At 36.2% G+C, this 24235-nt stretch overlaps 1 protein-coding gene and 1 long non-coding RNA gene across 2 annotated transcripts in view; one reads left to right on the forward strand and one right to left on the reverse strand.

Annotated features, from left to right (window-relative positions):
• The window catches only part of LOC135210488 (uncharacterized), a 29341-nt gene extending 10025 nt beyond the window's left edge, over positions 1 to 19316 (reverse strand). The window contains exon 1 of the long non-coding RNA XR_010313515.1: positions 19180 to 19316. This is a non-coding gene — a long non-coding RNA (uncharacterized LOC135210488). The remainder of the gene's footprint in view (positions 1 to 19179) is intronic.
• Positions 4161 to 7226, forward strand: LOC135210058 (beta-1,3-galactosyltransferase 4-like). The gene is made up of 2 exons (XM_064242851.1): positions 4161 to 4412; positions 4592 to 7226. Exon 2 carries the CDS (start codon positions 5121 to 5123, stop codon positions 6363 to 6365), a length of 1245 nt encoding a protein of 414 aa, XP_064098921.1. The 5' UTR covers positions 4161 to 4412; positions 4592 to 5120; the 3' UTR covers positions 6366 to 7226.
• Positions 19317 to 24235: the final 4919 nt, after the last annotated feature.

The raw sequence follows: 24235 nt of genomic DNA on the forward strand, positions 1-24235 counted from the left end.
CTTAAAGAGAACTAAAACTTGCTAGGCGCAGGCATCAGTGCAACTTGGAATCATGAACACACAGTACCTGTACATGTGCATCATGTGAGTAATGTACATAGATTTTAAGTACAATGCTTTTGTTCATATTAATTTACTTATCAGTTTTCATGGTTCAGTATTAAAACAAGTTCAGTATAATGAATAACATGTTGCCTTAATAGGCAAATGTATTACTTGTTTACACACACACACACACACACACATATATATATATATATATATATATATATATATATATATATATATATATATATATATATATATATATATATATATATATATATATATATATATATATATATATATATATATCAGCAATATGTCGTATTATTTATGTGATTATTGTGTGAGAACAACCTAACGTTTTTGTTGAACGTTAAAGTTTTCCCAAATTAGAGAGCTTTTTACAGTATCCTAAATTATGAAGGTGTTCTCATAAATTATATAAAAACTCACTATAATATCGTCATCTTAAAAAGGTTGGGGATCCCAATTGTAAGTAACTTATAGGTACGTGAAATCCTGCAACATACAGTTTCGACTTACACAGCCCTTCACTGTCTGAATTTCAACATCATAAATCAGAGAGAGCCCTGCTAACACATTTCATGAACACTGTACTCTGTATATACCTTAAAACCAACAGCTATGGTTTCTCCTTTTATATAAAGAGGAACAGTATTCATTCCTCTCAGTTAATCTATCTGGAACTTCGCCACCCGCCCTCCTCCCACCACCCACCAGCTCCATTACCCATCCTAATACGTAACATCGGAGCCAGAGAGGCTGATGAAAAGACGTTTAAATATCACTAAGTTCTGACGTCTTTCTCCTGTGGGATGTGAACTCACTCTCTTCTTATATTTGCCCTAGTTCAGAACTGATGCCACGTACCCCTAGGTCTAAGGCGACAAATACTTTCATATGGTCAACAATTAAAAAGAACCTCTCTCTCTCTCTCTCTCTCTCTCTCTCTCTCTCTCTCTCTCTCTCTCTCTCTCTCTCTCTCTCTCTCTCTCAGATGCTCCTTATCCTAGTTGCCTTGGTTCAAAGGTGATGTTTTCTTTTGTCTCCACTAACAATCTATGGCATATAGGATAGGCAGCAAATTAGTCCACAAGAGGAAAACTGAGACTAACCTTAGTGAATTCATTTCCGCTTAAATCCGAGAGAGAGAGAGAGAGAGAGAGAGAGAGAGAGAGAGAGAGAGAGAGAGAGAGAGAGAGAGAGAGAGAGAGAGAGCAGGCATTAAGACATTTTATGTATTTAATCCATTCCTTAAATGTTTTAAGAAAGGTTTTGTTTAATAGGACGATTACAAGTTTCCCGATGACTTGGCTTAAGACTGCAACCGTAGGCTAAGTGCTACAAGTATAACCTAGGCTAAATCACACAATTGATGTTTTACATCAGCATTTAAAGGACTAATCAGTTCCCAGAGTTTTACAGTACTTAACTATCGCCCTAATAACACAAGTTAATCATACTTCCATCGTACTATTCAAATTACATTTTCATAGGTTGATAGTACCTCGAGTCCAGGCTATTTTTTTTCTCGAAGGCTATACAAGATTAGGTACCAAACGTCTTGATAAAAGTGGGGTTTTATAGCTTATCTGTTGCTTTAATTCAATACTACAATAGCAATAAGACAACAGACTTATTTCCATTATAGCTACACTTCTAATTGACGGGTACAACTCATACCTTTTATGAAAACCAACATTACAAAAACGTAAACAGAGTACAAAATGAGTTGCGCCGGCGGTATTTCGTCCACTGTTCAGTGCCGATGAACGGTTGCATTTTTCCAATTCAAACTTACAAACAATTGCAATAGACTCACGTAAAGATGTCGTATTAAACTCAACGGACTCTTTTTCACTGAGATATATATGGCTATATGCACTGGGGCTATATAATATTGGAAAGACTTCTGGAGAAGTTGCCATCATAGAACTAAACACAGTGACAGTTTATAGTTCCACGGTTGCCATGTTCTCTAGAGCAACGGTGCCACAGTTCCACACAAACACCTATTACCTAAACGGTAATTGGTCTCCTGTCCCATCACAGTCACTTTATTTCATGTCCCCCGTAGGGATGCAGTGCCGTTAGTGGACCTCATGAGGTGCACTGTAAGCATTACTTAAGGTTCTTTGCAGCGTGCCTTCGGCCCCTAGCTGCAACCACTTTCGTTCCTTTTACTGTACCTCCTTTCATATTCTCTTTCTTCATCTTACTTTCCACCCTCTCCTAACACTTGATTCATAGTGCAATTACGAGGTTTTCCTCCTGTTACACCTTTTACATTCAATTTCCATTTCAGTGCTGAATGATCTCACAGGTCCCAGTGCTTGGCCTTTAGCCTAAATCCTATATTTAACTCAACTTTATTTCAAGTCATTGTCCTAGTTAACTTTAGATAAAGTTCAATTTTCACCATTAAATGTCAACTTTTCTGTATTTTTCACACTCGAAAAGTATTGTGTAAATTGCTGTGTAATGCACATGCATATTGTAAGGTTAATTCTAGTTCTCTGAGAAGAGTCAATGAAGGTTAGTAACTCCTAATATTTGTTATAGAAATCACACGAAGAAACAGCAGTACCTAAGTCTACTATAATGTTTATTTTGAAAAGGAACAGACATTTCCAATAGATAGATAGACAGACAGATGCACGCGAGTTGCATTCTATTGGGGTGGTATCGAGGCCGTGGTATCTTGTGTCAATATTCCTCCCGCGGGAAAATAATTAGGCGTATATATTCGGCTCATAATTAGGAAGGGCGTCACTGAACCTTGTAGCCAAGCAGTCATTGGAATTAATGAGCGAATTTCATCACCCTGCGTGTGGTTCCTTGCTGATTTTGATCACATACACCTAGTCAGCTCATTAAGTTTGGCCGTAACTCCGTGCTTTCTTTGGATAAGTGACTGAGTCAACCTCTTTATGGTGATCAGATCGGTGATTTTTACCTTAGATTGTAAATAAGAAGGTTTATATGAGTTTTTGGGACTCATAAGCCTAGGTAACTTTAGTGTAAAATTCCTCGATCCGCTGGTGACATTCTTACCCAGCTGAAGTTTACTGTAAAAAATCTGTAGCATTTTATCATTAGCCATAAACAGTTCACAAGGCAATTTATAAACTGTATCAGTTGTCTTCATTTACGAAAAATATGCCATATGCTTTTGATTAATTATAAGAAAGTAGACTAAAGTGTGAACAACTGTTATGGTCCCCGCCATGCGTAAATATTGTGTTGAACTACGACTTCTAGACCTATACCTAAATTACCCAGGGATTGTCACCTTACGGTAAATCTTTACCGTATGTAATCAATCATATGTACATGTAGTACAGCGTACGCACCCATGTACAGTTTATTCACACAATCATACGTGCCATGCATAGTAATAACTGTGTATAACTATATCCAAATTTAGATTCTAGTACATGTAGACTACATTTACTCTGAGGGAAAATGCTACAGAGAAAGAGAGATAGAAATATTAATAGGGTCATTTCAGATCATCAGTGTGATTAATTTTGGCTCTTGACAAGTGAAGCTTGAACAGGCAAATCACGAAACTTTTCACACTGACGCAATTTCGCTCGCTTTCAAAATAGATTTACTTAATTAGGGAATTTTAACCACCTGTTTATATCCCTACATGTTTTAAACCTCACTTTTGTTTCACAGACTGAATTCGCGGAAGCATCACCACCGCTTTTTCTTATTGACTCAATATTCGAGAGAGGAGGTGACAGCAGTATATCTTTAATAAAGGTTTGAAGAATACGCTTTAACATTCGTGACCCAGATTCGTAAATAGTGTCGATTTTTCCTCGTCCTCAAATTATTTTATTTTTGTCTTTTTTTAGCGTAATGCAGTCGCTTTCATTGCCTGTTTGAAAATGACGGTTTTATTTGTCTTTATACAGCCATTTTGCCTTGACGGAAAGGTTGTTTTCCAATCTCTTGGGTAGAATGATAAAGACAATTCCCCGAGCTGGTATGTGTAGTCTGGAAGGAAATTCTGTTTAGTTTAGTTTACCTTGTAACTAAACAAGACTCGTTTTCTATTTCACTCAGTGGGCGTGGCTACCTTACAGTAATACGTAGTCATAGCGACCGGGCCTACAGGTACAGGTGTGGAGTGAGTGTATATTGCAGAGTGAAGGTGAAGAAAATCCCTTTGTGTGAACTGGTTCGAAAACGATTCTTTTTTTCCCAGGGTCCGTTGTCGCATCCACATGTCCGTAAATAAAGCCCAAATGTCGAAGTCGGCTTTCCACGGACACGGCAGCTTTAAATACATTATGACCTGTGGTAGGCAGCTCCTGCTGCCAGTGCTGACGAAGGTAAGAGATTTCAACTTCCACACATTTCTCAAGGTCGTGTAAAAAGAAAGGGAAGTTTTGAATGTATGACGGTTAGTTACATCACTTCTCCTTCTGCTAGGAAATGATTTGACGTTTATAATGGCAAATTGTAACGAAAATTTACTTTCTTAATGATAAATCATCAATTGATATTTCAGACTCGGTGAAGGTGACGTCACGAACCTAAACCTGGGTGAGGTTACCTCAGATCACGTGTTGCTTTCAAAACAATGGAAGAAAACAGCTGATCGCACCACTGGGACTTTTGGGATGAAACACACAACAAATGACGCGTTTCTTCCAGTTTCAGTCTTCAGTTTAGTTTCACCACTTTCTGAAATCGTCCAAGGCATGAGGTAGTGTATATTGATTAAAGAAATGGACCTTATCTTGACTGAAAAGTAAAGGTGTTGAGTTTTGCTTGTTAAAAGACATTCCAAAATGTTCGAAAATATAATATTACCGAAGAATTTGGATAATTTTATCTATAGATATATATTTAAAACTCAGTTTATCAGAATTATAGAACCGTAGGTTTTCTTAATATGAATCCGTTTGAAAACTAAAGGTGCTTCTTGATAACATGGTATTTTTTAAAAAGTAGGTTTTTGTTTTAAGCATAAAGTTTTTAACATGCTCAAGTTGAGTTAGATACTAACCAAGCTAGTTCGTGTTCTGTGAGAGAAAATGTCAATGAATTTAAGATACCTCAGAAACCAATTACGGGAGTTTAAACATTCCTTGTCATGCCCAATGATGTCGACGAACAAATCAGCTTGGTGCTGTCACCCGAAGAGTTTCGCGTTGCTGTTTCTCTCTCTAGTGTCATTCTATGGCATAGTCCTTTGGACTGGCTTCCTCCCCAGCAAGAATGACCACTACCCAGCGCCCTTGAGTACAAGTCCTTTGTACCCTACACCTGGCCCTCTGCTGGACCTAAAGGACTTCGAATATGTGATTAACAACGACGTCTGCGGGAGGGACGACGTTTTCGCTACTGTGATCATCCACACACATCCGGCCCACAGGGAAAGGAGAGACAGCATGCGTAAGAACATTCCTTCCTCTGACCTCCGTGACCTGGGGGTGAGACGGGTGTTCCTGCTTGCCAGGGCGGAGTGGAACGACCAGGACCTGTATCGCAGGACGCCTCAGGAGTACATCAACGACGAGAACATCCTGCACAAGGACATCGTGCAGGGGAATTTCAAGGAGCACTATCGTAACCTCACCTACAAACACGTCATGGGCCTACAGTGGGTGACGAGATACTGCCCCACGGCCAAGTACATCATCAAGATGGACGATGACATCGTCGTCGACCTGTACCAGTTTCGAGACAGGCTGAGGACGCGATATCCTGAGAGGAGGAATCTCATCCTGGGATTGCTTCAGATAGATTCAAAGCCCGTCAGGAACGTGAAGAGTAAGTGGTACGTCAGCGAAGAGGAGTTCCCGGGAGATTACTATGAGCATTTTATGTCAGGGTGGGCTTACGCCATGACGCTTGACGCAGCGAATGCTATCGTACTAGAAGCTGCCAAATTACCTTACTTCTGGATTGATGACGTGCACGTCACAGGGACTCTAGCTGAGAGAGTCGGCGTGAAGAGAGAGGGACTCAACCGTTTTTACACCATCCACGTCGAGCACCTCAAATGCTGCCTAGACCAAGAACGCAGCTCAGACTTCGTCTGCGACTACTTCGTGGGGCCTTGCGAGGATGACTTCGTCGTCATGAGTAGAGCATTGGCGCACGCGAGGTCGTGCTACCTCAACCCTTGCATGAGGCGCCCTCCGGAAGCCAGTATACGTAAGACTTGCATCATTGCAAAGACGCCTCGGCCTTACGCTCCCTTGGGGAAAGGACAAGGGGAGATTGTTCAGGTGTTCAAGGGGGAGAATTCGGGAAGAATCTTAGCCGTCCATTAATTCATATCAAGGGAACATTTCGTTTGTAATTCGTCCAAACCGCCAACGCCATATGAATCTCATGTGCTTCTTCGTGAAGATTATGATTTATGCAGCCAGTGACAACTACATTCCTAGATATAAAACTGCCTATTGCTCCTAAGAAAATTATAGGCCTAGTGAACCGTCCATGCATGCCACTTTTATACAGAAATGTGTAGAAATGTACATAAAAGTTAATGAATACCATGTGATTCTCATGTGATTCTACTGAAGAAAGTGATGTTTGTAGCCATATAAGTTAATGACAACTATATCTTTTATATAAAACTGTCTATTGCTTTTAGGAAAGTTGCGGCCCCCCGCTGCAGCTAAAATTTGTTAATCCTAAATATTCAGGTCAAACCCCAAAATGGTGCTAAGAACTAGTAAGAACAGATAACAGAAAGTAGATAATTTAATTATATACTGACTAGATGTTAAAGTAGCCACAGAGATTTTTTAAGAAATTCGTTAAGATAACTTGTTTTTCTAGTCATATGTCCTGAGAATGAGTTAATCTATTTTTAAAGTGAACTGACATGTAGTTTTACTGTTATCTGAGCGAATTTTAATTGTTATTATCGGTAGCTTCGAGCAGAAATAAATCATTTATTTCCCATAGTATTTATGGTAAGTTGCAATAATTAGATTTTTCTGTGTGACTGGATATGAACTTTGGATTTTACTAAAAAATATTCTGATACATTATTATTGTAAAGTTGCAATTACTCAGAAAGATTTTTTAAAAGTTTGTTACAATACTTTTCGTTTCAAAGAAAAATGTTTGATATTTGCTGTTTAAGAAAATTTTTATTTAATTGATTAAAATGTAAAATTTTTCATGGCGTTTTTTTTACCTAATACAAAGCTCAATTGTGCTGTTTAATTGCTCCTCTCCTCTCTCTCTCTCTCTCTCTCTCTCTCTCTCTCTCTCTCTCTCTCTCGTGTTTAAATTAAAGACTTAATAAAATTGCCGAAAGTCTAAATACCTCATAAAATTGTTGAAAGTTTAAATACCTCATGAAATTGGTGAAAAGTCTAAATACTTAATAAAGTTGTTGAAGTCTAAATACTTCATGAAATTCTTGAAAGTCTAAATATCTCATGATATTGTTGAAATGCTTAAATAATTAATGAAATTGTTGAAAGTCTAGATACTTGGTAAAAATTTTAAGTCTAAAAGCTTCATGAAATTGTTGAAAGTCTAAATCATGAAATTGTAGAAAAGTCTAAATACTTAATGAAATAGTTGAAAGTCTAAGTATACTTCAAGAAATTTCTAAGTCTAAATACTTCATGAAATTGTTGAAAGTCTAAATACTTCATGATTGTTGAAAGTCTAAATCACGAAATTGTTGAAAAGTCTAAATAGTTTATCTTAAAAAGTAAGTGTAATGAGTGTGCCCAAGTTCTTTCAAGAGTGATTAAAAGCATATCTATTTTTTTATATAACCTACAGCTGCTTATCAACCATATGTTAAGTCCACAAGGTGACTATAATGTTTAAAACTGAACTTTAAAATCAGAGTCCTGCTCTGTTTTCTTGTTTAATTGTAATTTTGTATAAAAAAAAGCTGAAGGTTTTGTGAGAAATAAATTATAAGTAAAACTTCATGTTTTTAATTATTTTATTTCATTGATTATTCATTTTTGTCTAGCGTTTAAAAAATTCCATGGACAATTTTAAGTCAGTACTTATTATTCATAAATGTAGGTTTTTGTGGGAGAAATAAATTCTATTTCCATGTCTCTTGATTTAACTTGGCCAGCATTTAAAAATAATTAAAAAATTAATTATGAATAAATTTATGCTAAAAAACTGTCAATTTATTTGATCCCGTTGTCCAATAAAATTCCTAAATCTTTATTAACAAAAAACCAAAAAATGTCCTCGTCAGATGTGGCTTTGGTTTTAGTCATAGGCCCTAAATTCGTCTAACATTGGCCCTCCAGTCCATAGGCCTAGTTTCTCATAGTGAAGAGGTCCACATAGGCCTATTTTTCTTTTTCAGATCAATATCTTAACTTGCGGCCTTCTGTTCCGATGAATGGCAACTGCCGGCTTTTCAAAGCTGGATTAATCTTTTTAAAAGAGGGCAACAATGAAAGAATCTTCCTAGTTTGTTTTGCTTGCTGAGGTAAGAAGTACTAATTTACATTTGTTTTCATCTTTATAATGACAGGATCTCACTACAGTATCCTTGACAGATAATCTTAAATGAACGGTTCTTAGGTAGAGATACACTTTAACCTTGTATCGAATACGTATGTGCAAAAGGGTGTAAAGGCTACTGATAATACTTAAGTGTCTCCTCCAATGTTTGACAGAAAACGGTATTGACTGAAAGAGCTCTATGGAAATATGATGGTCTCATGTACGGTTGCTTGCTTAAAAGTAGAAAAGGTGAGTTATTCTCACAATTTTGCTGAGGATTCTTCTCTTAATTATTAATGGTGGGGAGAGCGGTCCGACTACCCATAAATCCGTACTTAACTAGGACTTTTACTTAATATTTATCTAGTTTACGAGCGTGTTAATTCATATCACAGACTCAGAGAGAAAGTGAAGATGGCTTTTCAAAGGCTGGCAAGACAGAGTAGCAAAATAAACTATCAATTTACAATAGTACTAGCCTACCACATTAATTTGTCTGTAATCTAGGCTCATATTTATAACTTTCAAGCTTCTTATGTTTTCCCTTAGATAAAACGCGTTTTTAACAGCACTTTTAATGACGTCCGAATGAGTAATCGTAATGATTAATGTTTCAAACGCAATAAAACTGAACCTCTTCACGTTCCATTCACAGAACTCGGCTCAACTTTCGAATGCGTCCTGCGTTCATAGCTGACTTCCTCTCGTTGAGAAAAAGACCATTCTAAAACGGCGCTTTGAGAATTAAACAAACGGATACTGGTAAGAGCAAGGGAAGTCTTTTTATCACAAGCCAACCGAAAATGAATCCGGGGTGACTTACAATGCCGGATACGTACTCCTACTCTGCTTTCACGTGAAATGCTGAGCTGAAACACAGACCGTATGTTAAGACGTGTATGTAATATATATATATATATATATATAATATATATATATATATCTATATATATAGATATATATATATATATATAATATATATATGAGAAAGTGGGTAAAAGAAATCTTACAACAAAGAAGTAACCCAAAGTTTTGAACGGGAGAGAGAAAGGATTCTCGTTCAGTTTTGTTTTGTGAACAGAAATTACAGAAATGAATTTATTTACCCTGCTTGAGAGAGAGAGAGAGAGAGAGAGAGAGAGAGAGAGAGATGCTTCGACAGCTGAACTATAACTTTTATGGTGAACTTGCTAGCTTACCCTAGACCTAGCCCTCACCGTTAATTACCGGAACGTGGAAGCTTTCTAGCTATGAATGATAACAATAATCCATCTTTTTTTTATATTCCAGAGGAACAATAAAGAGAGAAAGGCATAGCCTAACAGGGTGGGGAAGGAAGCTTTCGTTTGTAATCCCTTTACAATAACTAAGCTTAAATTGGGCAGTCATGGCTATTAAAAGTTACTTTACCACAAAGATAGTTCGTAATGAATAAGACTTACTTTTGTTGAATAAAAAAGAAACAAAACAGTACCCCGTGTGATTCAATGACTCCTTGAACTTTTTATTCCCTTTAGTCTAAACCATAATTTCAATCCTCTTCAAGTGTGACTGCGGTTTCTTATCAAAACAAAAATTACTGATTTGATTGTAAATTCCTGTCTGCCTGAACTCCCTGCCACTCTTTACAAATGTAACTTACCAAACTTTTACTCACTTATTGTTAATTTTCAAGTATAGACAGCTTTCAACAGAAATTGCATATTTTCTTGCATTCAAACATTGCAACCCACAGAGAACTTTTCATTTATTCAATGGCTCATATTAACAGGGTTCAGTCACTGAATTTCAGTCTCATAATCCTAGGCCTAACATGCGTAACCTTTCGCACGTACTCAGGACTCGGTGGGTCCTGAGTACGTGCAGGACACGTACTACTTACAAGTCTATCTGACACGCCAAGGGCTAATCCCTCTTCCTTTATCTCTGCCACACCGAGCACAGACAGTCTTTTTGCCCTCAGCATTCGTATACACACTGCTGCCCTTTCACGCTGTCATATCATGCTTTGGATTGTCTTGCATCATACATTTCCTTTCATGCAACTTCCACACAATTTAAACCACATAGAATCAATACGAGTATAGACTCAATACATCTAAAGGTTAAGGGCGTCTTCTGAAAAAAAAAAGAGCAAAAAATTAGGATAAATGTTGTTTTTAATTTCCATTATCTTACGCAAGTAAGTATAGGCCTATTTGGAATGGCTAAATCTTTTATTCAGAGATAATTTTTTCGCATTACAGGTCGATAACCCCTAGCTATTATAGGAGCTCTTTAGGTTTGGTCATGGTGCATCAACGCTCTAAGCTATAGGCCTATGGTAAGACAAAGCCATTTAAATTATGCCAATTTTAGTTTTTATTTTGTTTATTATACCATTTTGTTGTTTATTTTGTTTTCATGTTTGTTTCTAAATCAAGACAACCATGCGGTATAGCACGGGCTCTTGGCTCTGGAGCAATCCATGATTCCAACTTAGTAACTGTCAGTCATAAGTCTACTGAATATATATACGTATATATATATATATATATATATATATATATATATATATATATATATACATATATATATATATACCTGCTCAATAAGTATACTTAATATAAAGTACCGGAAAATATCTATAAAACAGCGAGCCTATTAACAAATCAGTAGTACCAAGATCAAGGTTTACAGAGCGGATTATCACTTGAATTTCTGGTGCACGAAGGAAATACCTCGTCCCACCTGTTGTAATTACACCGTCTCGCCCAACAGCTGCGCATCGGGAAACGAAGACCCTGCGACTATTAAAGCAGATGTTCCAATCTCTCTCTCTCTCTCTCTCTCTCTCTCTCTCTCTCTCTCTCAAATGCTTCTCCTTTTAAAGAGCTGTTATGTTTTAACTTCCCAGAAGTGCCCGTCGGGATTCCATTAGACCTAAGATTTTAACAACGAATTCCTCGTCTCGGGAAAATGGCAATGCTATATTCTTTTTTGCTATCGACTATCTATTTACTTCAGTAACTTCAAAGTTATATAACAATTTGCTCATGGTTATGTGACATTTGTCGTGTTAATTCCCTCTCCTTTGTGAATTTAACCTCCAGGCGACTTATCATCGATATATGCTGACATTTCCTCGCGCGATTAAGTCTGGATTCCGGTGAGAGAGAGAGAGAGAGAGAGAGAGAGAGAGAGAGAGAGAGAGAGAGAGATTCTGATATGCCTTGAACTTTATATGGAAATATACATGACAATTTTAAATCGTGTGGATTACTGTGTTTTCAAATGAATGCAAATGGTTTAATGCCATACACAGGCTGCTACTGCTGTTGTATAATAATAATAATAATAATAATAATAATAATAATAATAATAATAATAATAATAATAATAATAATGATAATAATAATAATAATAATAATAATAATAATAATATAATAATAATTTAATGCTACTAATATAGTCTTTTCGTAATTAAGCTTTCCAGTTTCAAAGAACTTTTAGGCTTATAGGCCTATTGCCAGCTTACACAGATTTAGTGATAGAAAAAAATTGGCTGTAGACTACAACCCTTTATCCTAATCCATGCCAAAACTGTTACTGTCTTACGGCAAACTCCTTAAAGGCATAATATATTCATAAAGTATTTTCTAGGACGAATGATTGAAATGATGAATGTAATGCAGAGAATGTGACAGAGTTACATCACCGATGATGATGCTCTGTGTGAGAACAGTAGGTACTTTCAAATTTTATCCACATAGTTGGGCATTTTCCACAGTTATCATAATAAACTATGGCAGAAAAGTAAATATAATGAGTGAATCTCCGTCATATATGATTTCTTTTTTGAAAAATGTAAAGAAAAAAAATCCGTTTATCATTTTTAGATGGCATGTTTGTCAAACCAACAAATTATATACACACACACACACACACACACTGTCTGGATCCTAATAGCAAACCGCTTGTTTCTACTAGAGTTCAAAATTAAATTTTAACAGCTCTGGTTTACCTAAGGACGTGATAGAACGCACAGGCAACCTAATGTACGATATCATTATTATTTTATGATCCAGAAGGTGAATAATGAAACATGAAACACTCAACAATTAAATAAAGATGAGGGCTACTATATGGGACTATCATATAACATGTATGGTGTTGTGAAATATTGGCCTATAACTAAACAATTCCACAAAAAAGAGAATGGCATCATAATCTATAAAAAAAAATCTATTAACCAGTCATATATTGCATTACCTATATACTGTTTTTTTCCATCTGTCCATCCGCCTGTGGTGTTTTCGCATGGTAACACTGTGTCTCGGGCTTTCCCGGGCTTTAAATAGTTACGCTATGTGTACGTTTTGGGTAAATAAAAGGATATCTGGGTGTGCATTTGCAACTGAAAAGTGTTTTAATAATTTACTGAATGCGAATTACACCGTTAATATTCGAAATAGGATATTATTCAAAGCCCAGGACGCAGTGTTACCATGCGCAAACACCACAGGTGGATGGACAGATGGAAAAAAACAGAATATAGTGACATACATAATGATACAAAAACACACGACTTACGTTCAATATGCTCTACCCAGCCGATAAAATATACTTTTCACCAAACACAAAGTAAAGTGACTAGACTGGCGATTTGACAAAGCGTCGAGATCGATCTTTTACGTAAGAGATACACAAACATCAAGGAGCGTGGATAACAGGACAATACTTCCTGTGCAGTTATCAGGTGGAGATGTGTACTGTTACATACATACATATATATATATATATATATATATATATATATATATATATATATATATATATATATACACACACAGGAAGCGTGGATAACAGGACAATACTTCCTGTGCCGTTAATCAGGTGTAAGATGTGTACTTGTTATATATATATATATATATATATATATATATATATATATCTATATATATTATAGATATATATACAATTAACATGTGTGTATGAATCGCAGCCAATTCTAAAATCATACACATATTGCATTCAAATGCGAGTTAACCGCGTCATATTTCTCTCATTTTGTATCTATTATTGTTTTCACGTTTAACTCTCTCTCTCTCTCTCTCTCTCTCTCTCTCTCTCTCTCTCTCTCTCTCTCTCTCTCTCTCTCTCTCTCTCTTCGAAACGCTCACTGGTGCGTTAGACTGAACTTCAAAATGGTATTCTATCTGACCTATTGAGAATGACAAAGGTCGAAGGTCCATCATCCATGTTTTCAATGATGTGCATACGAGTCTCTCTCTCTCTCTCTCTCTCTCTCTCTCTCTCTCTCTCTCTCAACTTTAACGTCCCCGATTTCCTGTGATTCGAGACCTAATCATAATCACTCGGTCACAAAGCATCCGCTTTTTTTGGCTTTGATTTTTCTTACTCTAGGCCGATGTTGTCCGCCTATATACAGGTCGGGTGGTTTCCCTTTAGAGAATTCGCCAAATCCGATACGTTTAACCTGCCCTTCTTCTTTAATTTCTCTCCCAAGGCGAAATTGTTTGCCGTGTCGATCTTTCTGTACCTCTTCCAGCCTCCGCTCTCTCTCTCTTCCATCTGGCAATTACGCAGACATCATCTGCGTGAGACTAGATCTGCTGGGGAATGAATTAGGCCTATGTAATCTTCCCTGCAACATATGCCTAGGTCATTACTGTGTACTATCGAAATTCCGTGGTGCATTCTGTATCTTTCATCATAAAAGAAAAAAAAAATCACATTTTTAGACCTTCACACGCACAAAATCATTCAGACATTATTTAGAAATGCAGCTGGATACAGCTGTATAGATTTTAAAAAACTCGGCCACACGACCTGACTTGGACTCAGAATTAGGTTACGGAAGCCTAGACTATATGAATCATTCTGCCGCTGAAACCCGTGTCAGGAATTGCTCGCACAATCTGACATGTATAAATCAGTTACATGAATGCAGTACTAAGTCCCAGGAACAAGAGCATTTTCTTGTTGCAATAAAAAAACACAAGCACGTAAAGACCGCCCCCTCCTTTTTTTTTTTTTTTTATTCCATTGCAGTTTCTCAAAGACGTGGGGTGATTTCAAAACTTCCAGGGCCATTTCTCTTTTCTTTTTAACATTACTCTCACGGAAGCCTTGTTACCCGAAAGAGCCCAAGTTTTGCGCAGGAAAATGATCACATTCAGACAGAACTTTCATTTAGGGAGACTTATTACAATTTAATGTCTCTTAAAGTTGCAAAGCATCTGATAATAACCCAAGATCATAAGAATTTCTTTTCAAACCACCGTGTACTCTTGAAGGACATTTGACCTATTGTAAGATGGTTTATCAGAAGACTTGCTCTGGACCTTAAAGAGAAAGGCTTAGCTAACGTACCTCTCCTATACGAATTTTGAGGAAGGAGATGTAGTAAGGAGACGGTAATACAAAAAGGAAAAATTCATTTATTTCGTGTAAAGATTAGCAGATGTAGGTACAAAATGCATTTATCTCGCGTAAAAATTAAAAGGTATAAGTAAAAATGCATTTATTTCGTGCAAATATTAATAGATGTAAGTGAAAAATGCATTGATTTCGTGTAAAAATTAAAATGTGTAGGTTTAACAGTGACAAGAACAGTCAAATTCCAGGTGAATACGAATTTAAAACGGAAAACACTAGTCTCATAGCAACCACTCCTACACTACCACTGTAACGTTAGCTGTAATACTGTAACTACAGGACTAAACGTAAAAAGGGACACCGTTACGAATTAAAAAAGAAGGAAAAAAAACTGGATCATAACGACTGCGGCGAAACTGTCACTCACTCAATGAACAGGATTTCCTTCGAGCAACATACGGTTCCAGTTACTTCAAGGATCCTCCAGTTTCCCGCCATTAACTTTGTGGGGGTGGGGGGCGGGGGAGCACAGAATTCCTCAGAAAGGAGGTTTTGGCGGGAGAGTTTTACTCGTAAGGCGATATAATCCTCCCCCTCTTCTCCCTCTACCGCCTCCTCCCCAATAATCCCCACCCACAAACCCCCTTCTTCCAAGGCTGTGAGCCTATGACTGTTCTCTCTGTATGTGGTGAAATGTTCAAGACTAAACTGTTCAGTCTTACAACAGTCCTATTTTAAGACTTTCATACTAATAGTCTTGGAAATAGCCAGTTTAAATAATAATAATAATAATGTTAAAAAATATCCACAATTATATATTAAAAATATATTTCTATGTAAAAATATATGACAAAGACTTCCGAACACCTGAACGGTGTTTCTCCTCAGGTGTTCGAAAGTCTTTGTTATATATTTTTACATAGAAATCTATTTTTAATATATAATTGTGGATATTTTTTAACAATTTGTTTTCACGAAACTGTGAATTTCTTAATAATAATATAATAATAATAATAATAATAATAAGAATAATAATAATTAATGATTCAGTGTCAAAAGCCCTCCACTGAAGCTTGTGCAAGAAACATCAGCTACCTTGCAGTAATAAGTGGTACGAGCACCAACCTGAAGGAGTGATAGAAAACGATCAGGCAAATATCCTCTGGGACTATGGTATCACGAACAGATAGATACGTGCAAATAGACCAGACGTGACGTTGATTGACAAAATCAAGAAGAAAGTATCACGCATTGATGTTGCAATACCATGGGACACCAGAGTTGAAGAGAGAGGGAAAAAATGGATAGGTATCAAGATCTGAAAATAGAAATAAGAAGGATATGGGATATGCCAGTGGAAACTGTACCCATAATCATAGGAACACTAGGCACGATCCTAAGATCCCTGAAAAGGAATCTAGAAAAACTAGATGCTGAAGTAGCTCCAGGACTCATGCAGAAGAGTGTGATCCTAGAAACGGCGCACATAGTAAGAAAAGTGATGAACTCCTAAGGAGGCAGGATGCAACCCGGAACCCCACACTATAAATACCACCCAGTCGAATTGGAGGACTGTGATAGAGCAAAAAAAAAAAAAAAAAATAACAATAATAATAAAGTGAATCTGCGGTTCCGAAAGCACCTCACCGTTTGAAGATAGTTTCCATGTGATTTTCATTTTTAATTTGCTTGTTCGCTGTATTTATAGCTCAATCAAATTATTTTCTATATGAAAGTAATTCCTCGTTTAATGGAAAGCAGAACAACGTTGGCTAGACACTTGGCTATTTCTAAATGTCGGTGTAATCGCGGAAGTTGAATTTTAAGTTCTGTCGAGAAAGATGGGTTACCGAGAACACTGACAATAGCCGTTGCATCATTAGATCCCTTCTTTTTTATTTAGCCCGCATTGGTATAGTTCCGATACCAAGAAGGAGAAGAAGAAAAAATAAGGAAGCATTTTGCATGAGGTGTAAAGATAAAAAAAGCCCCAGAAACAGATGCAAAAACTGAACGTCTTTTGTTGCGAGAGCAAACACGTAAGTTAGTACTAATGCAATTTGAATTACTTATACATTACGTATGCACTTGCCCGCAACTGTACATACAGGAAGTCCATCATAAGAATCAGTATCTTTGGCTGATTAATTCTACTCTTCTCTCTCTCTCTCTCCTCTCTCTCTCTCTCTCTCTCTCTCTCTCTCTCTCTCTCTCGTTGCTTTAGATTATCTCTCGACTACGTCTAAACTGCGTGCTATCACCGGCTACTGTTAACAATTATCATGCTACTTTGTCAAAGACACTGAACTAGGAGTGCCCGTGCGTGCTTGCATACACATGAATGTTACAGACCTGGTTGGCTTTCTCCCAAGTGATTAATACTGGAAATTGGGACCTCACGTCCACCCGTTTCTACGACTCAGATAATACGAGTCGCCAATGCCATTTGATGTATATTCCATCCACTCATAACCTGAGTATTATGTGAATATGAGGAATAATCTCATCAATAATTAAGTCATTCATCTATCTGCTTACATCTTCCAACAATACAGTTTCTCTCCAGGAAAAGTTTGAAGAACACACAGCAGTATCATAGCCACTTACATCTTTGAATGCTCAACCTAGACCGAACCTCTTGAACCAAAATAAATAAATGAACAAAAAAGTGAGATAAAATTAGGGAGTTTAATCTCTAGAGCATCCTTAGATACTATAACAGAATCATTATGAAACCTTTGTCGACTTTCCACACACATACACACACATATCCTGTGTCGCCTGTCTTGCCATTAACCAAGCACTTTCTAGGTCTCTCCCTGTCCTATCCTACTGCAATCTAGACTTTCGAACTGTCTCAGTCTAGCCTCAAAATGAAGATTATTATCATATAATATATATAAAATTCTACATTTGCGTGTCACACTTAAGGCCATTGCAATACCGTGAAAGTATTAAGTAAACGTAGTGCAATTTCACTTTGCACAGCTGAGCTCATAGTCTACTAAGGTTGTCGAGATCAGCCTGCGGCCATCGTCTGAGCACTGTCCCGTGACGTACGTTTCGTTTAAATCGCTTCCTGCAAACAATGGACGCCAGTTAGGAGTAACTGTATCTAAGACAACGGTTAAGGAGTGATTGTACTCCATGTCAGAATGTCTGAGCGATAATATCGGCTATTAAACTTTAGTCTCACCAATAAAAATGGTTCAGTGTAGGAAGTTTGTAGTAGGCTGACATCTTAGTTCCAAATTGCTCTTTGAAAGTCGATGTATGTAGTATATAGTATATATATATATATATATATATATATATATATATATATATATATATATATGTGTGTGTGTGTGTGTGTGTGTGTGTCTGTGTGTGTGTGTATTTGCGCGCGCGCGCGTGCGTTTGGAATGCATATTGCCCAGACATAGCTGTCTTCACGCAATGGATCTTGGTATTTAGGTCAGCAGGCGGAGTTAGGGTAAGCAAGACCATTTTTTTAATGCTTTCTGTCATGCCTCTGAACACGACATACAGTATATCCGGTATGATAATAATGTATACAGTAAACATATACTTAATTGATACCTTACTCGCTGAACGCAAAGTAAAACGCACCTGTATGGTTAATCCACTTTGAAAAAGCTGTTATTCGTTTTCTCCAGAAATGGTAATGGTGGTTTTGTATGCTTAATAATGTTATAATGCTAAGCATCTACAATATACAAACACAAATAGTACGATAAATCTAGGGGAGCTTTGGATAGTGAGTGTACTGCTGTATCCTGTAACTTTACAGACCGCAAAGAAGAAGAAGCAGAGCGCGAGAGAAACTCCGGTTTTATCCAGAAGTGTAAACGTCTTCTTATCTGCATAACTCCATCAAACATGTCTAGAAACCCGCTACAAAAATAAATAAATAAGTAAATAAAGAAATAAATGGATAAATAAAGTAAAAATGAAGCCTTTTTAGACATTAATTTTACATTCCAAACTTGCGAAATCTATTACATTCGTGTCAAATTTAGCTCTGCTATCACGACATCGCGCTGGCGAATTTATCGCCCATGACACACACACACACACACACAGAATGCATTATACACAATACTTGATTGTATATTTCCTTTCTTTGCAGCAAATACACCGCGAAATAAGAAGGATAAGGGGACATTTGTAAACCAATTTGCTCAGTTTCACAGAGAGAGAGAGAGAGAGAGAGAGAGAGAGAGAGAGAGAGAGAGAGATGGTTGGTTGACTCACCCACTGCCTTCGGATTTCCGGGAAGCCAGCAGGAGCAGCAACTCTCCTGTTGCTGTTGTCAAGGGTAGTAGCGGTGGTGCTGCAATAAGCAGCAGCAGCAGCAGCAGCACCTCGTTTGCAGCCTACCCACACCGATGATGTACCGATGCCCCCAGCGTCTTCTGCCCACCGATACCCCACCCACACAGTTCCCGGTTTCATCATATAGATTGCCATACCCTTCGTCATCATCTGTGGGCTAGACTCTATCTCTCTCTCTCTTGAGTCTAGACTCTCTCTCTCTCTCTCTCTCTCTCTCTCTCTCTTGAGTCTAGATCTCTCTCTCTCTCTCTCTCTCTCTCTCTCTCTCTCTCTCTCTCTCTCTCTTGAGTCTAGAGCTCTCTCTCTCTCTGATATTAAGCAAATCAGTGTACGATTATCCTTTTCTCTCCTCATTTTCCGATGCATTTGCTGAAAGCGACAGTATACAATAACGTATAATGTATGCTTTAGTCTCTCTCTCTCTCTCTCTCTCTCTCTCTCTCTCTCTCTCTCTCTCTCTCTCTCTCTCTCTCTCTCTCTCTCTCGGAAATAATGTATACAATGAGCAATATACAATGAACTATTATGTATAAAGAATGCTCTTAAGCTCATTTTCGTAAGCCATACCAATTCCCTACGCGCAGATATATAATTTTACTTATACATGTCTATGCGTAAGTGCCTGCGTATATTAGATCATATAATCATTTCTAAACCTGAAAGCACCATCTTTATGACAGCGATGCACAAAATCCATTAAAAGCAAAATGGAAACAAAATACTTGAAAAAAAAAAAAAGACTCCCGGATTCCTAGTTTCATCATCAAAACGAACCTCTTTGCGAGGATCTATATAATAATAATAATAATAATAATAATAATAATAATAATAATAATAATAATAATAATAATAATAATAATAATAATAAAACTGAAACATAAGCATTTATTTGAGTTATGATATCAATAAACTTGGTTAGGTTCTCATTAAATAATCCTGCGTAGTAGGTCTAGTTTTAGAACAATTAATGCCCAGTGCTTAACGGCTTATGCCTATTTATAATTATTTGTTATTCGTGGTGTGAATTTCGATGGATACAAACTGAAAATAGTTTTACAAAAATAAACGTTCATATGGGGAAACGCTTAATAAATATAAATGCATATAAATAAATGTGAAAAAAGGGAAAGCATGGTGAGACATTTATGAAAATAACAAAGAAAAATTAACACGTAAAAAACAATAAAACATTTTCCATGTAGAGAGAAGCAATTGAGATAAATATACGTCAGAACAAAAATGGCGGCAAAATGTACGTTTGGAGATTCACTGCTCTAGACCAACCATGGACGTAAAAACATCAAATTTATTATCCACATTCATTACTTTATAAGTGTTAACGGCTTTATCCATTATATCATTCTTCCGGTAATGTTGTAAATTCTCTGTAACCTTTGTAACGTTCTGTAATAAGGTGAGTGAAAACAAAAAAACTGGTTGTCACACCTGTTGCTGTGAATCGAAGAGCGCGCAAGCTCTTTAATTTTAGGGCTTTCTTTATGTTCTATTCGTTATCTGAAGCTTACTTCCGACAGTATAGTCTCTCCTCTGTTGCTAACGAGGTTGAAAAAACCTAGTCTACTGACATAGAATGAATCAGCCTCATCTTGAGGCTTATGTTTAACCAGCATTTTCTCTAGTGTCACTCTTTTAGAGGCGATGACATAGGCCTAATTCAGTTATATCAAATGAATACAGAGGATGAAGTGAAGAATAATTGTGAACGTTTTTCAGACAACACCAAATTGCAGAGGGTTCTTTGTGAAAAAGAAAGGGTGTTTGGAAAACAAAAAGGAGGCATTTATTCAAAATGATTTAAAAAAAATAAAAGCCTAGATAAAAATATCAGTCACACATGAGTTTTTTTTGGGAGGCCATCTTGTATGTAGGCCTATTTCACGGATAGCTACACGGCTTTACAGTTACGAGTCATGTTCATTAAACTACACCTTTTACCCGAATAGGTGCCGACACTATGAACTTAATTACATCACTCATGATTCATCGTGGAAATTAGCATGTGTGAACCAATTTACAACTGCTTAGGTGCAGCTGTTTAGAAGTTGGTTCATCCACGCACAAGCATACATAGAGAAAACTTTCTCTTACGGTTAGTGGAAACGGTTTGGGCGGAAAACTGTATATACCTGTATACAATGTATACAACGTGTATCTTACAATAATATACTCAGTAATACCACTGGTTAGGTGCAGTTGTTTAAGTGTTCATATACAAAAAAAAAAAAAAACACGCTTAGAGTAAATTTTCTCATACGGTTTAAGGAAACGGTTTAGAGTGAATAAATTGGTACTCCTACTTGTGTATATGTATATATGCAACGTATACAGTTGTATATAGCGTATATCTTAAGCTAATATACACAGACATACCATTAATTCCCAAGATTTATCGATGATGTAGGCAACAGGCTAAAATAGCATACAAGAAACATGTCGTTCTTCATCAGAGACTCAAGGAGTTGGTCGATCAATACACGGAATTAGGGAAGTGCTTGGGACATACTGTCTCTCCATCTATCGATCTATCGATCACCGTATGTTTTTTTTCTGTTTGTGTAACGTTTTCTGCATAATTAGCTCTCTCTCTCTCTCTCCGTTTCTTCCGTATTTTTAGTATAATCAATAAACATTATGCTTCCCTACTTATTTTTAAGAGCGTTGGTCTAATTTCAGTCTCTCTCTCTCTCTCTCTCTCGCCTCTCTCCTCGTCTCTCTCACTCTCTCATCCTCTACTCTTCTTCCTTCTCTCTTCTCCATCTCTAAATATGCAGAAATATGGTGCGATAAAGTAATACTTAATTAGGAAGAATATAAAAAATCTTTACATAAATATGAATTAAACTTAAATACTAAAAATAATCCCACTTCCTAGTTTTTGAAGCATTACAAAACACGTCAAGTGTGTGTGTGTGTGTGTTTTAGTAAAAGACAATTATGATACGAAACAACCAAAAAATAGACTTAGCATTCTGCAAGATTACAATTTCCGTGGAGTGACAGAGTAGGCCTAAGCCAATTACTAGACCTATGCCATTTTAAATGTTAAACTGGATGGATTAAAAAATAGAATTAGAATGGAGATTAGGCTTTTGTTTTTCGTAGATTACTGTTTTAAATTTTCATCTTATTATTATTATTATTATTATTATTATCTTATTATTATTATTATTATTATTGGGAACGAAACAGGGAAAAGTTAGTTTAAATAATAATCTAATAATAATAATAATAATAATAATAATAATAATAATAATAATAATAATAATAATAATAATAATAATTGGAAATGACTAAGATATGAGAAAATTGAGTCAGGAAAAATTAGACGTTATCTATCTATCTATCTATTTATCTATCTATCTATCTATCTATCTATCTATCTATCTATATATATATATAGTATATATATATATATATATGTGTGTGTGTGTGTGTGTGTGTGTGTGTGTACGTATGTATATATATATATATATATATATATTTATATATATATATATATAATATATATATATATATATATATATATATATATATATATATATATATGTGTGTGTGTGTGTATGTATGTATGTATATGTATATATATATATATATATATATATATATATATATATAGTATATATATATATATATGCCATATTCACACCCCATTGTGACTATGCCCATTCAAGAAAAAAAAACACGTGTCTTTTGTAAACAATATAAACACATTCTTTTCTTTTTCTGAAAAGGCTAAGGAGCTGTCCAAACCATATATTGGTTTGGATAACCACCATTGTCAGAGCTCTCTCTCTCTCTCTCTCTCTCTCTCTCTCTCTCTCTCTCTCAAACTGAAGAGATACAACACGTCTCATTGCGGGAACTTCTTCACATACAAGATATGTGACACATAGAATAAACTGCCACCAGAATTTATAAACAGCAACAGTGTGGAAGAGTTTAAAAGAAAGCTAGACAGAATCGTTATGACACTGTGAATGAATAGTAAAACCCACTCTTAGAGATGCCTCCTGGGATTGACTAATAAGTCTTTGAGACATCCTAATCCTTGTAACTCCTTGTCCTTGTAACTTTCTCTGGCAGGATACACCTTTATACTACAGAATCACACCTTGCAACCACACGAGTGATAATCACATTACGTAATCCGTCATTTCTGCCATTATGACGACGTTATCAGAGGACAGAAACGGATCAGGGAATGCCGTCACAGGCAGCACAAAAGATCCATTATTGGAAACCGTATGACGTAATGCAGAAGTCATTCCACGTCTCGGCAGTGGTAATTTCCAAAGTTAGAATTACGATTTGGTTGGCGATATGCTTTCAAAAGCACCTGATGTCATAGGTATCACAAGAATAACTTTTTGTTTGCGCAATGGAACGCCCTTCCAACTGGATTTTTATTTTTAAATAATGAAAATTACGTACAATAGACCTAACCAGTTATGTTTCAGATTGCGAGTAAAGCTACATTTTATTGTTATTTACGTTTAAAAGCACTTTTAGCATATAACGCAATTTAGAAAGGTGATAAATAATTTCAAATATAATAAATATCACAAGAATAACTTATTTTTCTTATTAAATCAGATGTCTTTCTCACTTAATTTTTAAAATTATCAAAATTACGTACTCTAAGCATGGCCACTTTTGCTTCATATTACGTCAGAATTTGTCAAAAATTTCCTTTTGCTTCAAATTTTGATCGGATGAAGAATTATTTTCGTGGTAAAGAATTAGATTTTGATAAAATTTACTTAAAAATTGTAAGTACAGTAATCTGACAGTACAAAACTATCCTTAATCATTTTTATATCGTAATCTCTCCTATCAGATTAGAGAACAAAGAAGAATGAAAGATTGAGATAAGCAACACTAAATAAAAAGATGACGAAGAAGGAGAGAAAGATTAGAAAAAGGGTATGACTAGAACGTAAAGATATAAATCAAT

The sequence above is a fragment of the Macrobrachium nipponense genome, chromosome 39 (genome assembly GCF_015104395.2).
Source record: "Macrobrachium nipponense isolate FS-2020 chromosome 39, ASM1510439v2, whole genome shotgun sequence".
In the NCBI taxonomy this organism is placed as follows: domain Eukaryota; kingdom Metazoa; phylum Arthropoda; class Malacostraca; order Decapoda; family Palaemonidae; genus Macrobrachium; species Macrobrachium nipponense.

What these genes read in the sequence shown, in the direction of transcription:
- LOC135210058 (XM_064242851.1), top strand. Translation starts at nt 5,121, where the DNA reads ATGTCAATGAATTTAAGATACCTCAGAAACCAATTACGGGAGTTTAAA.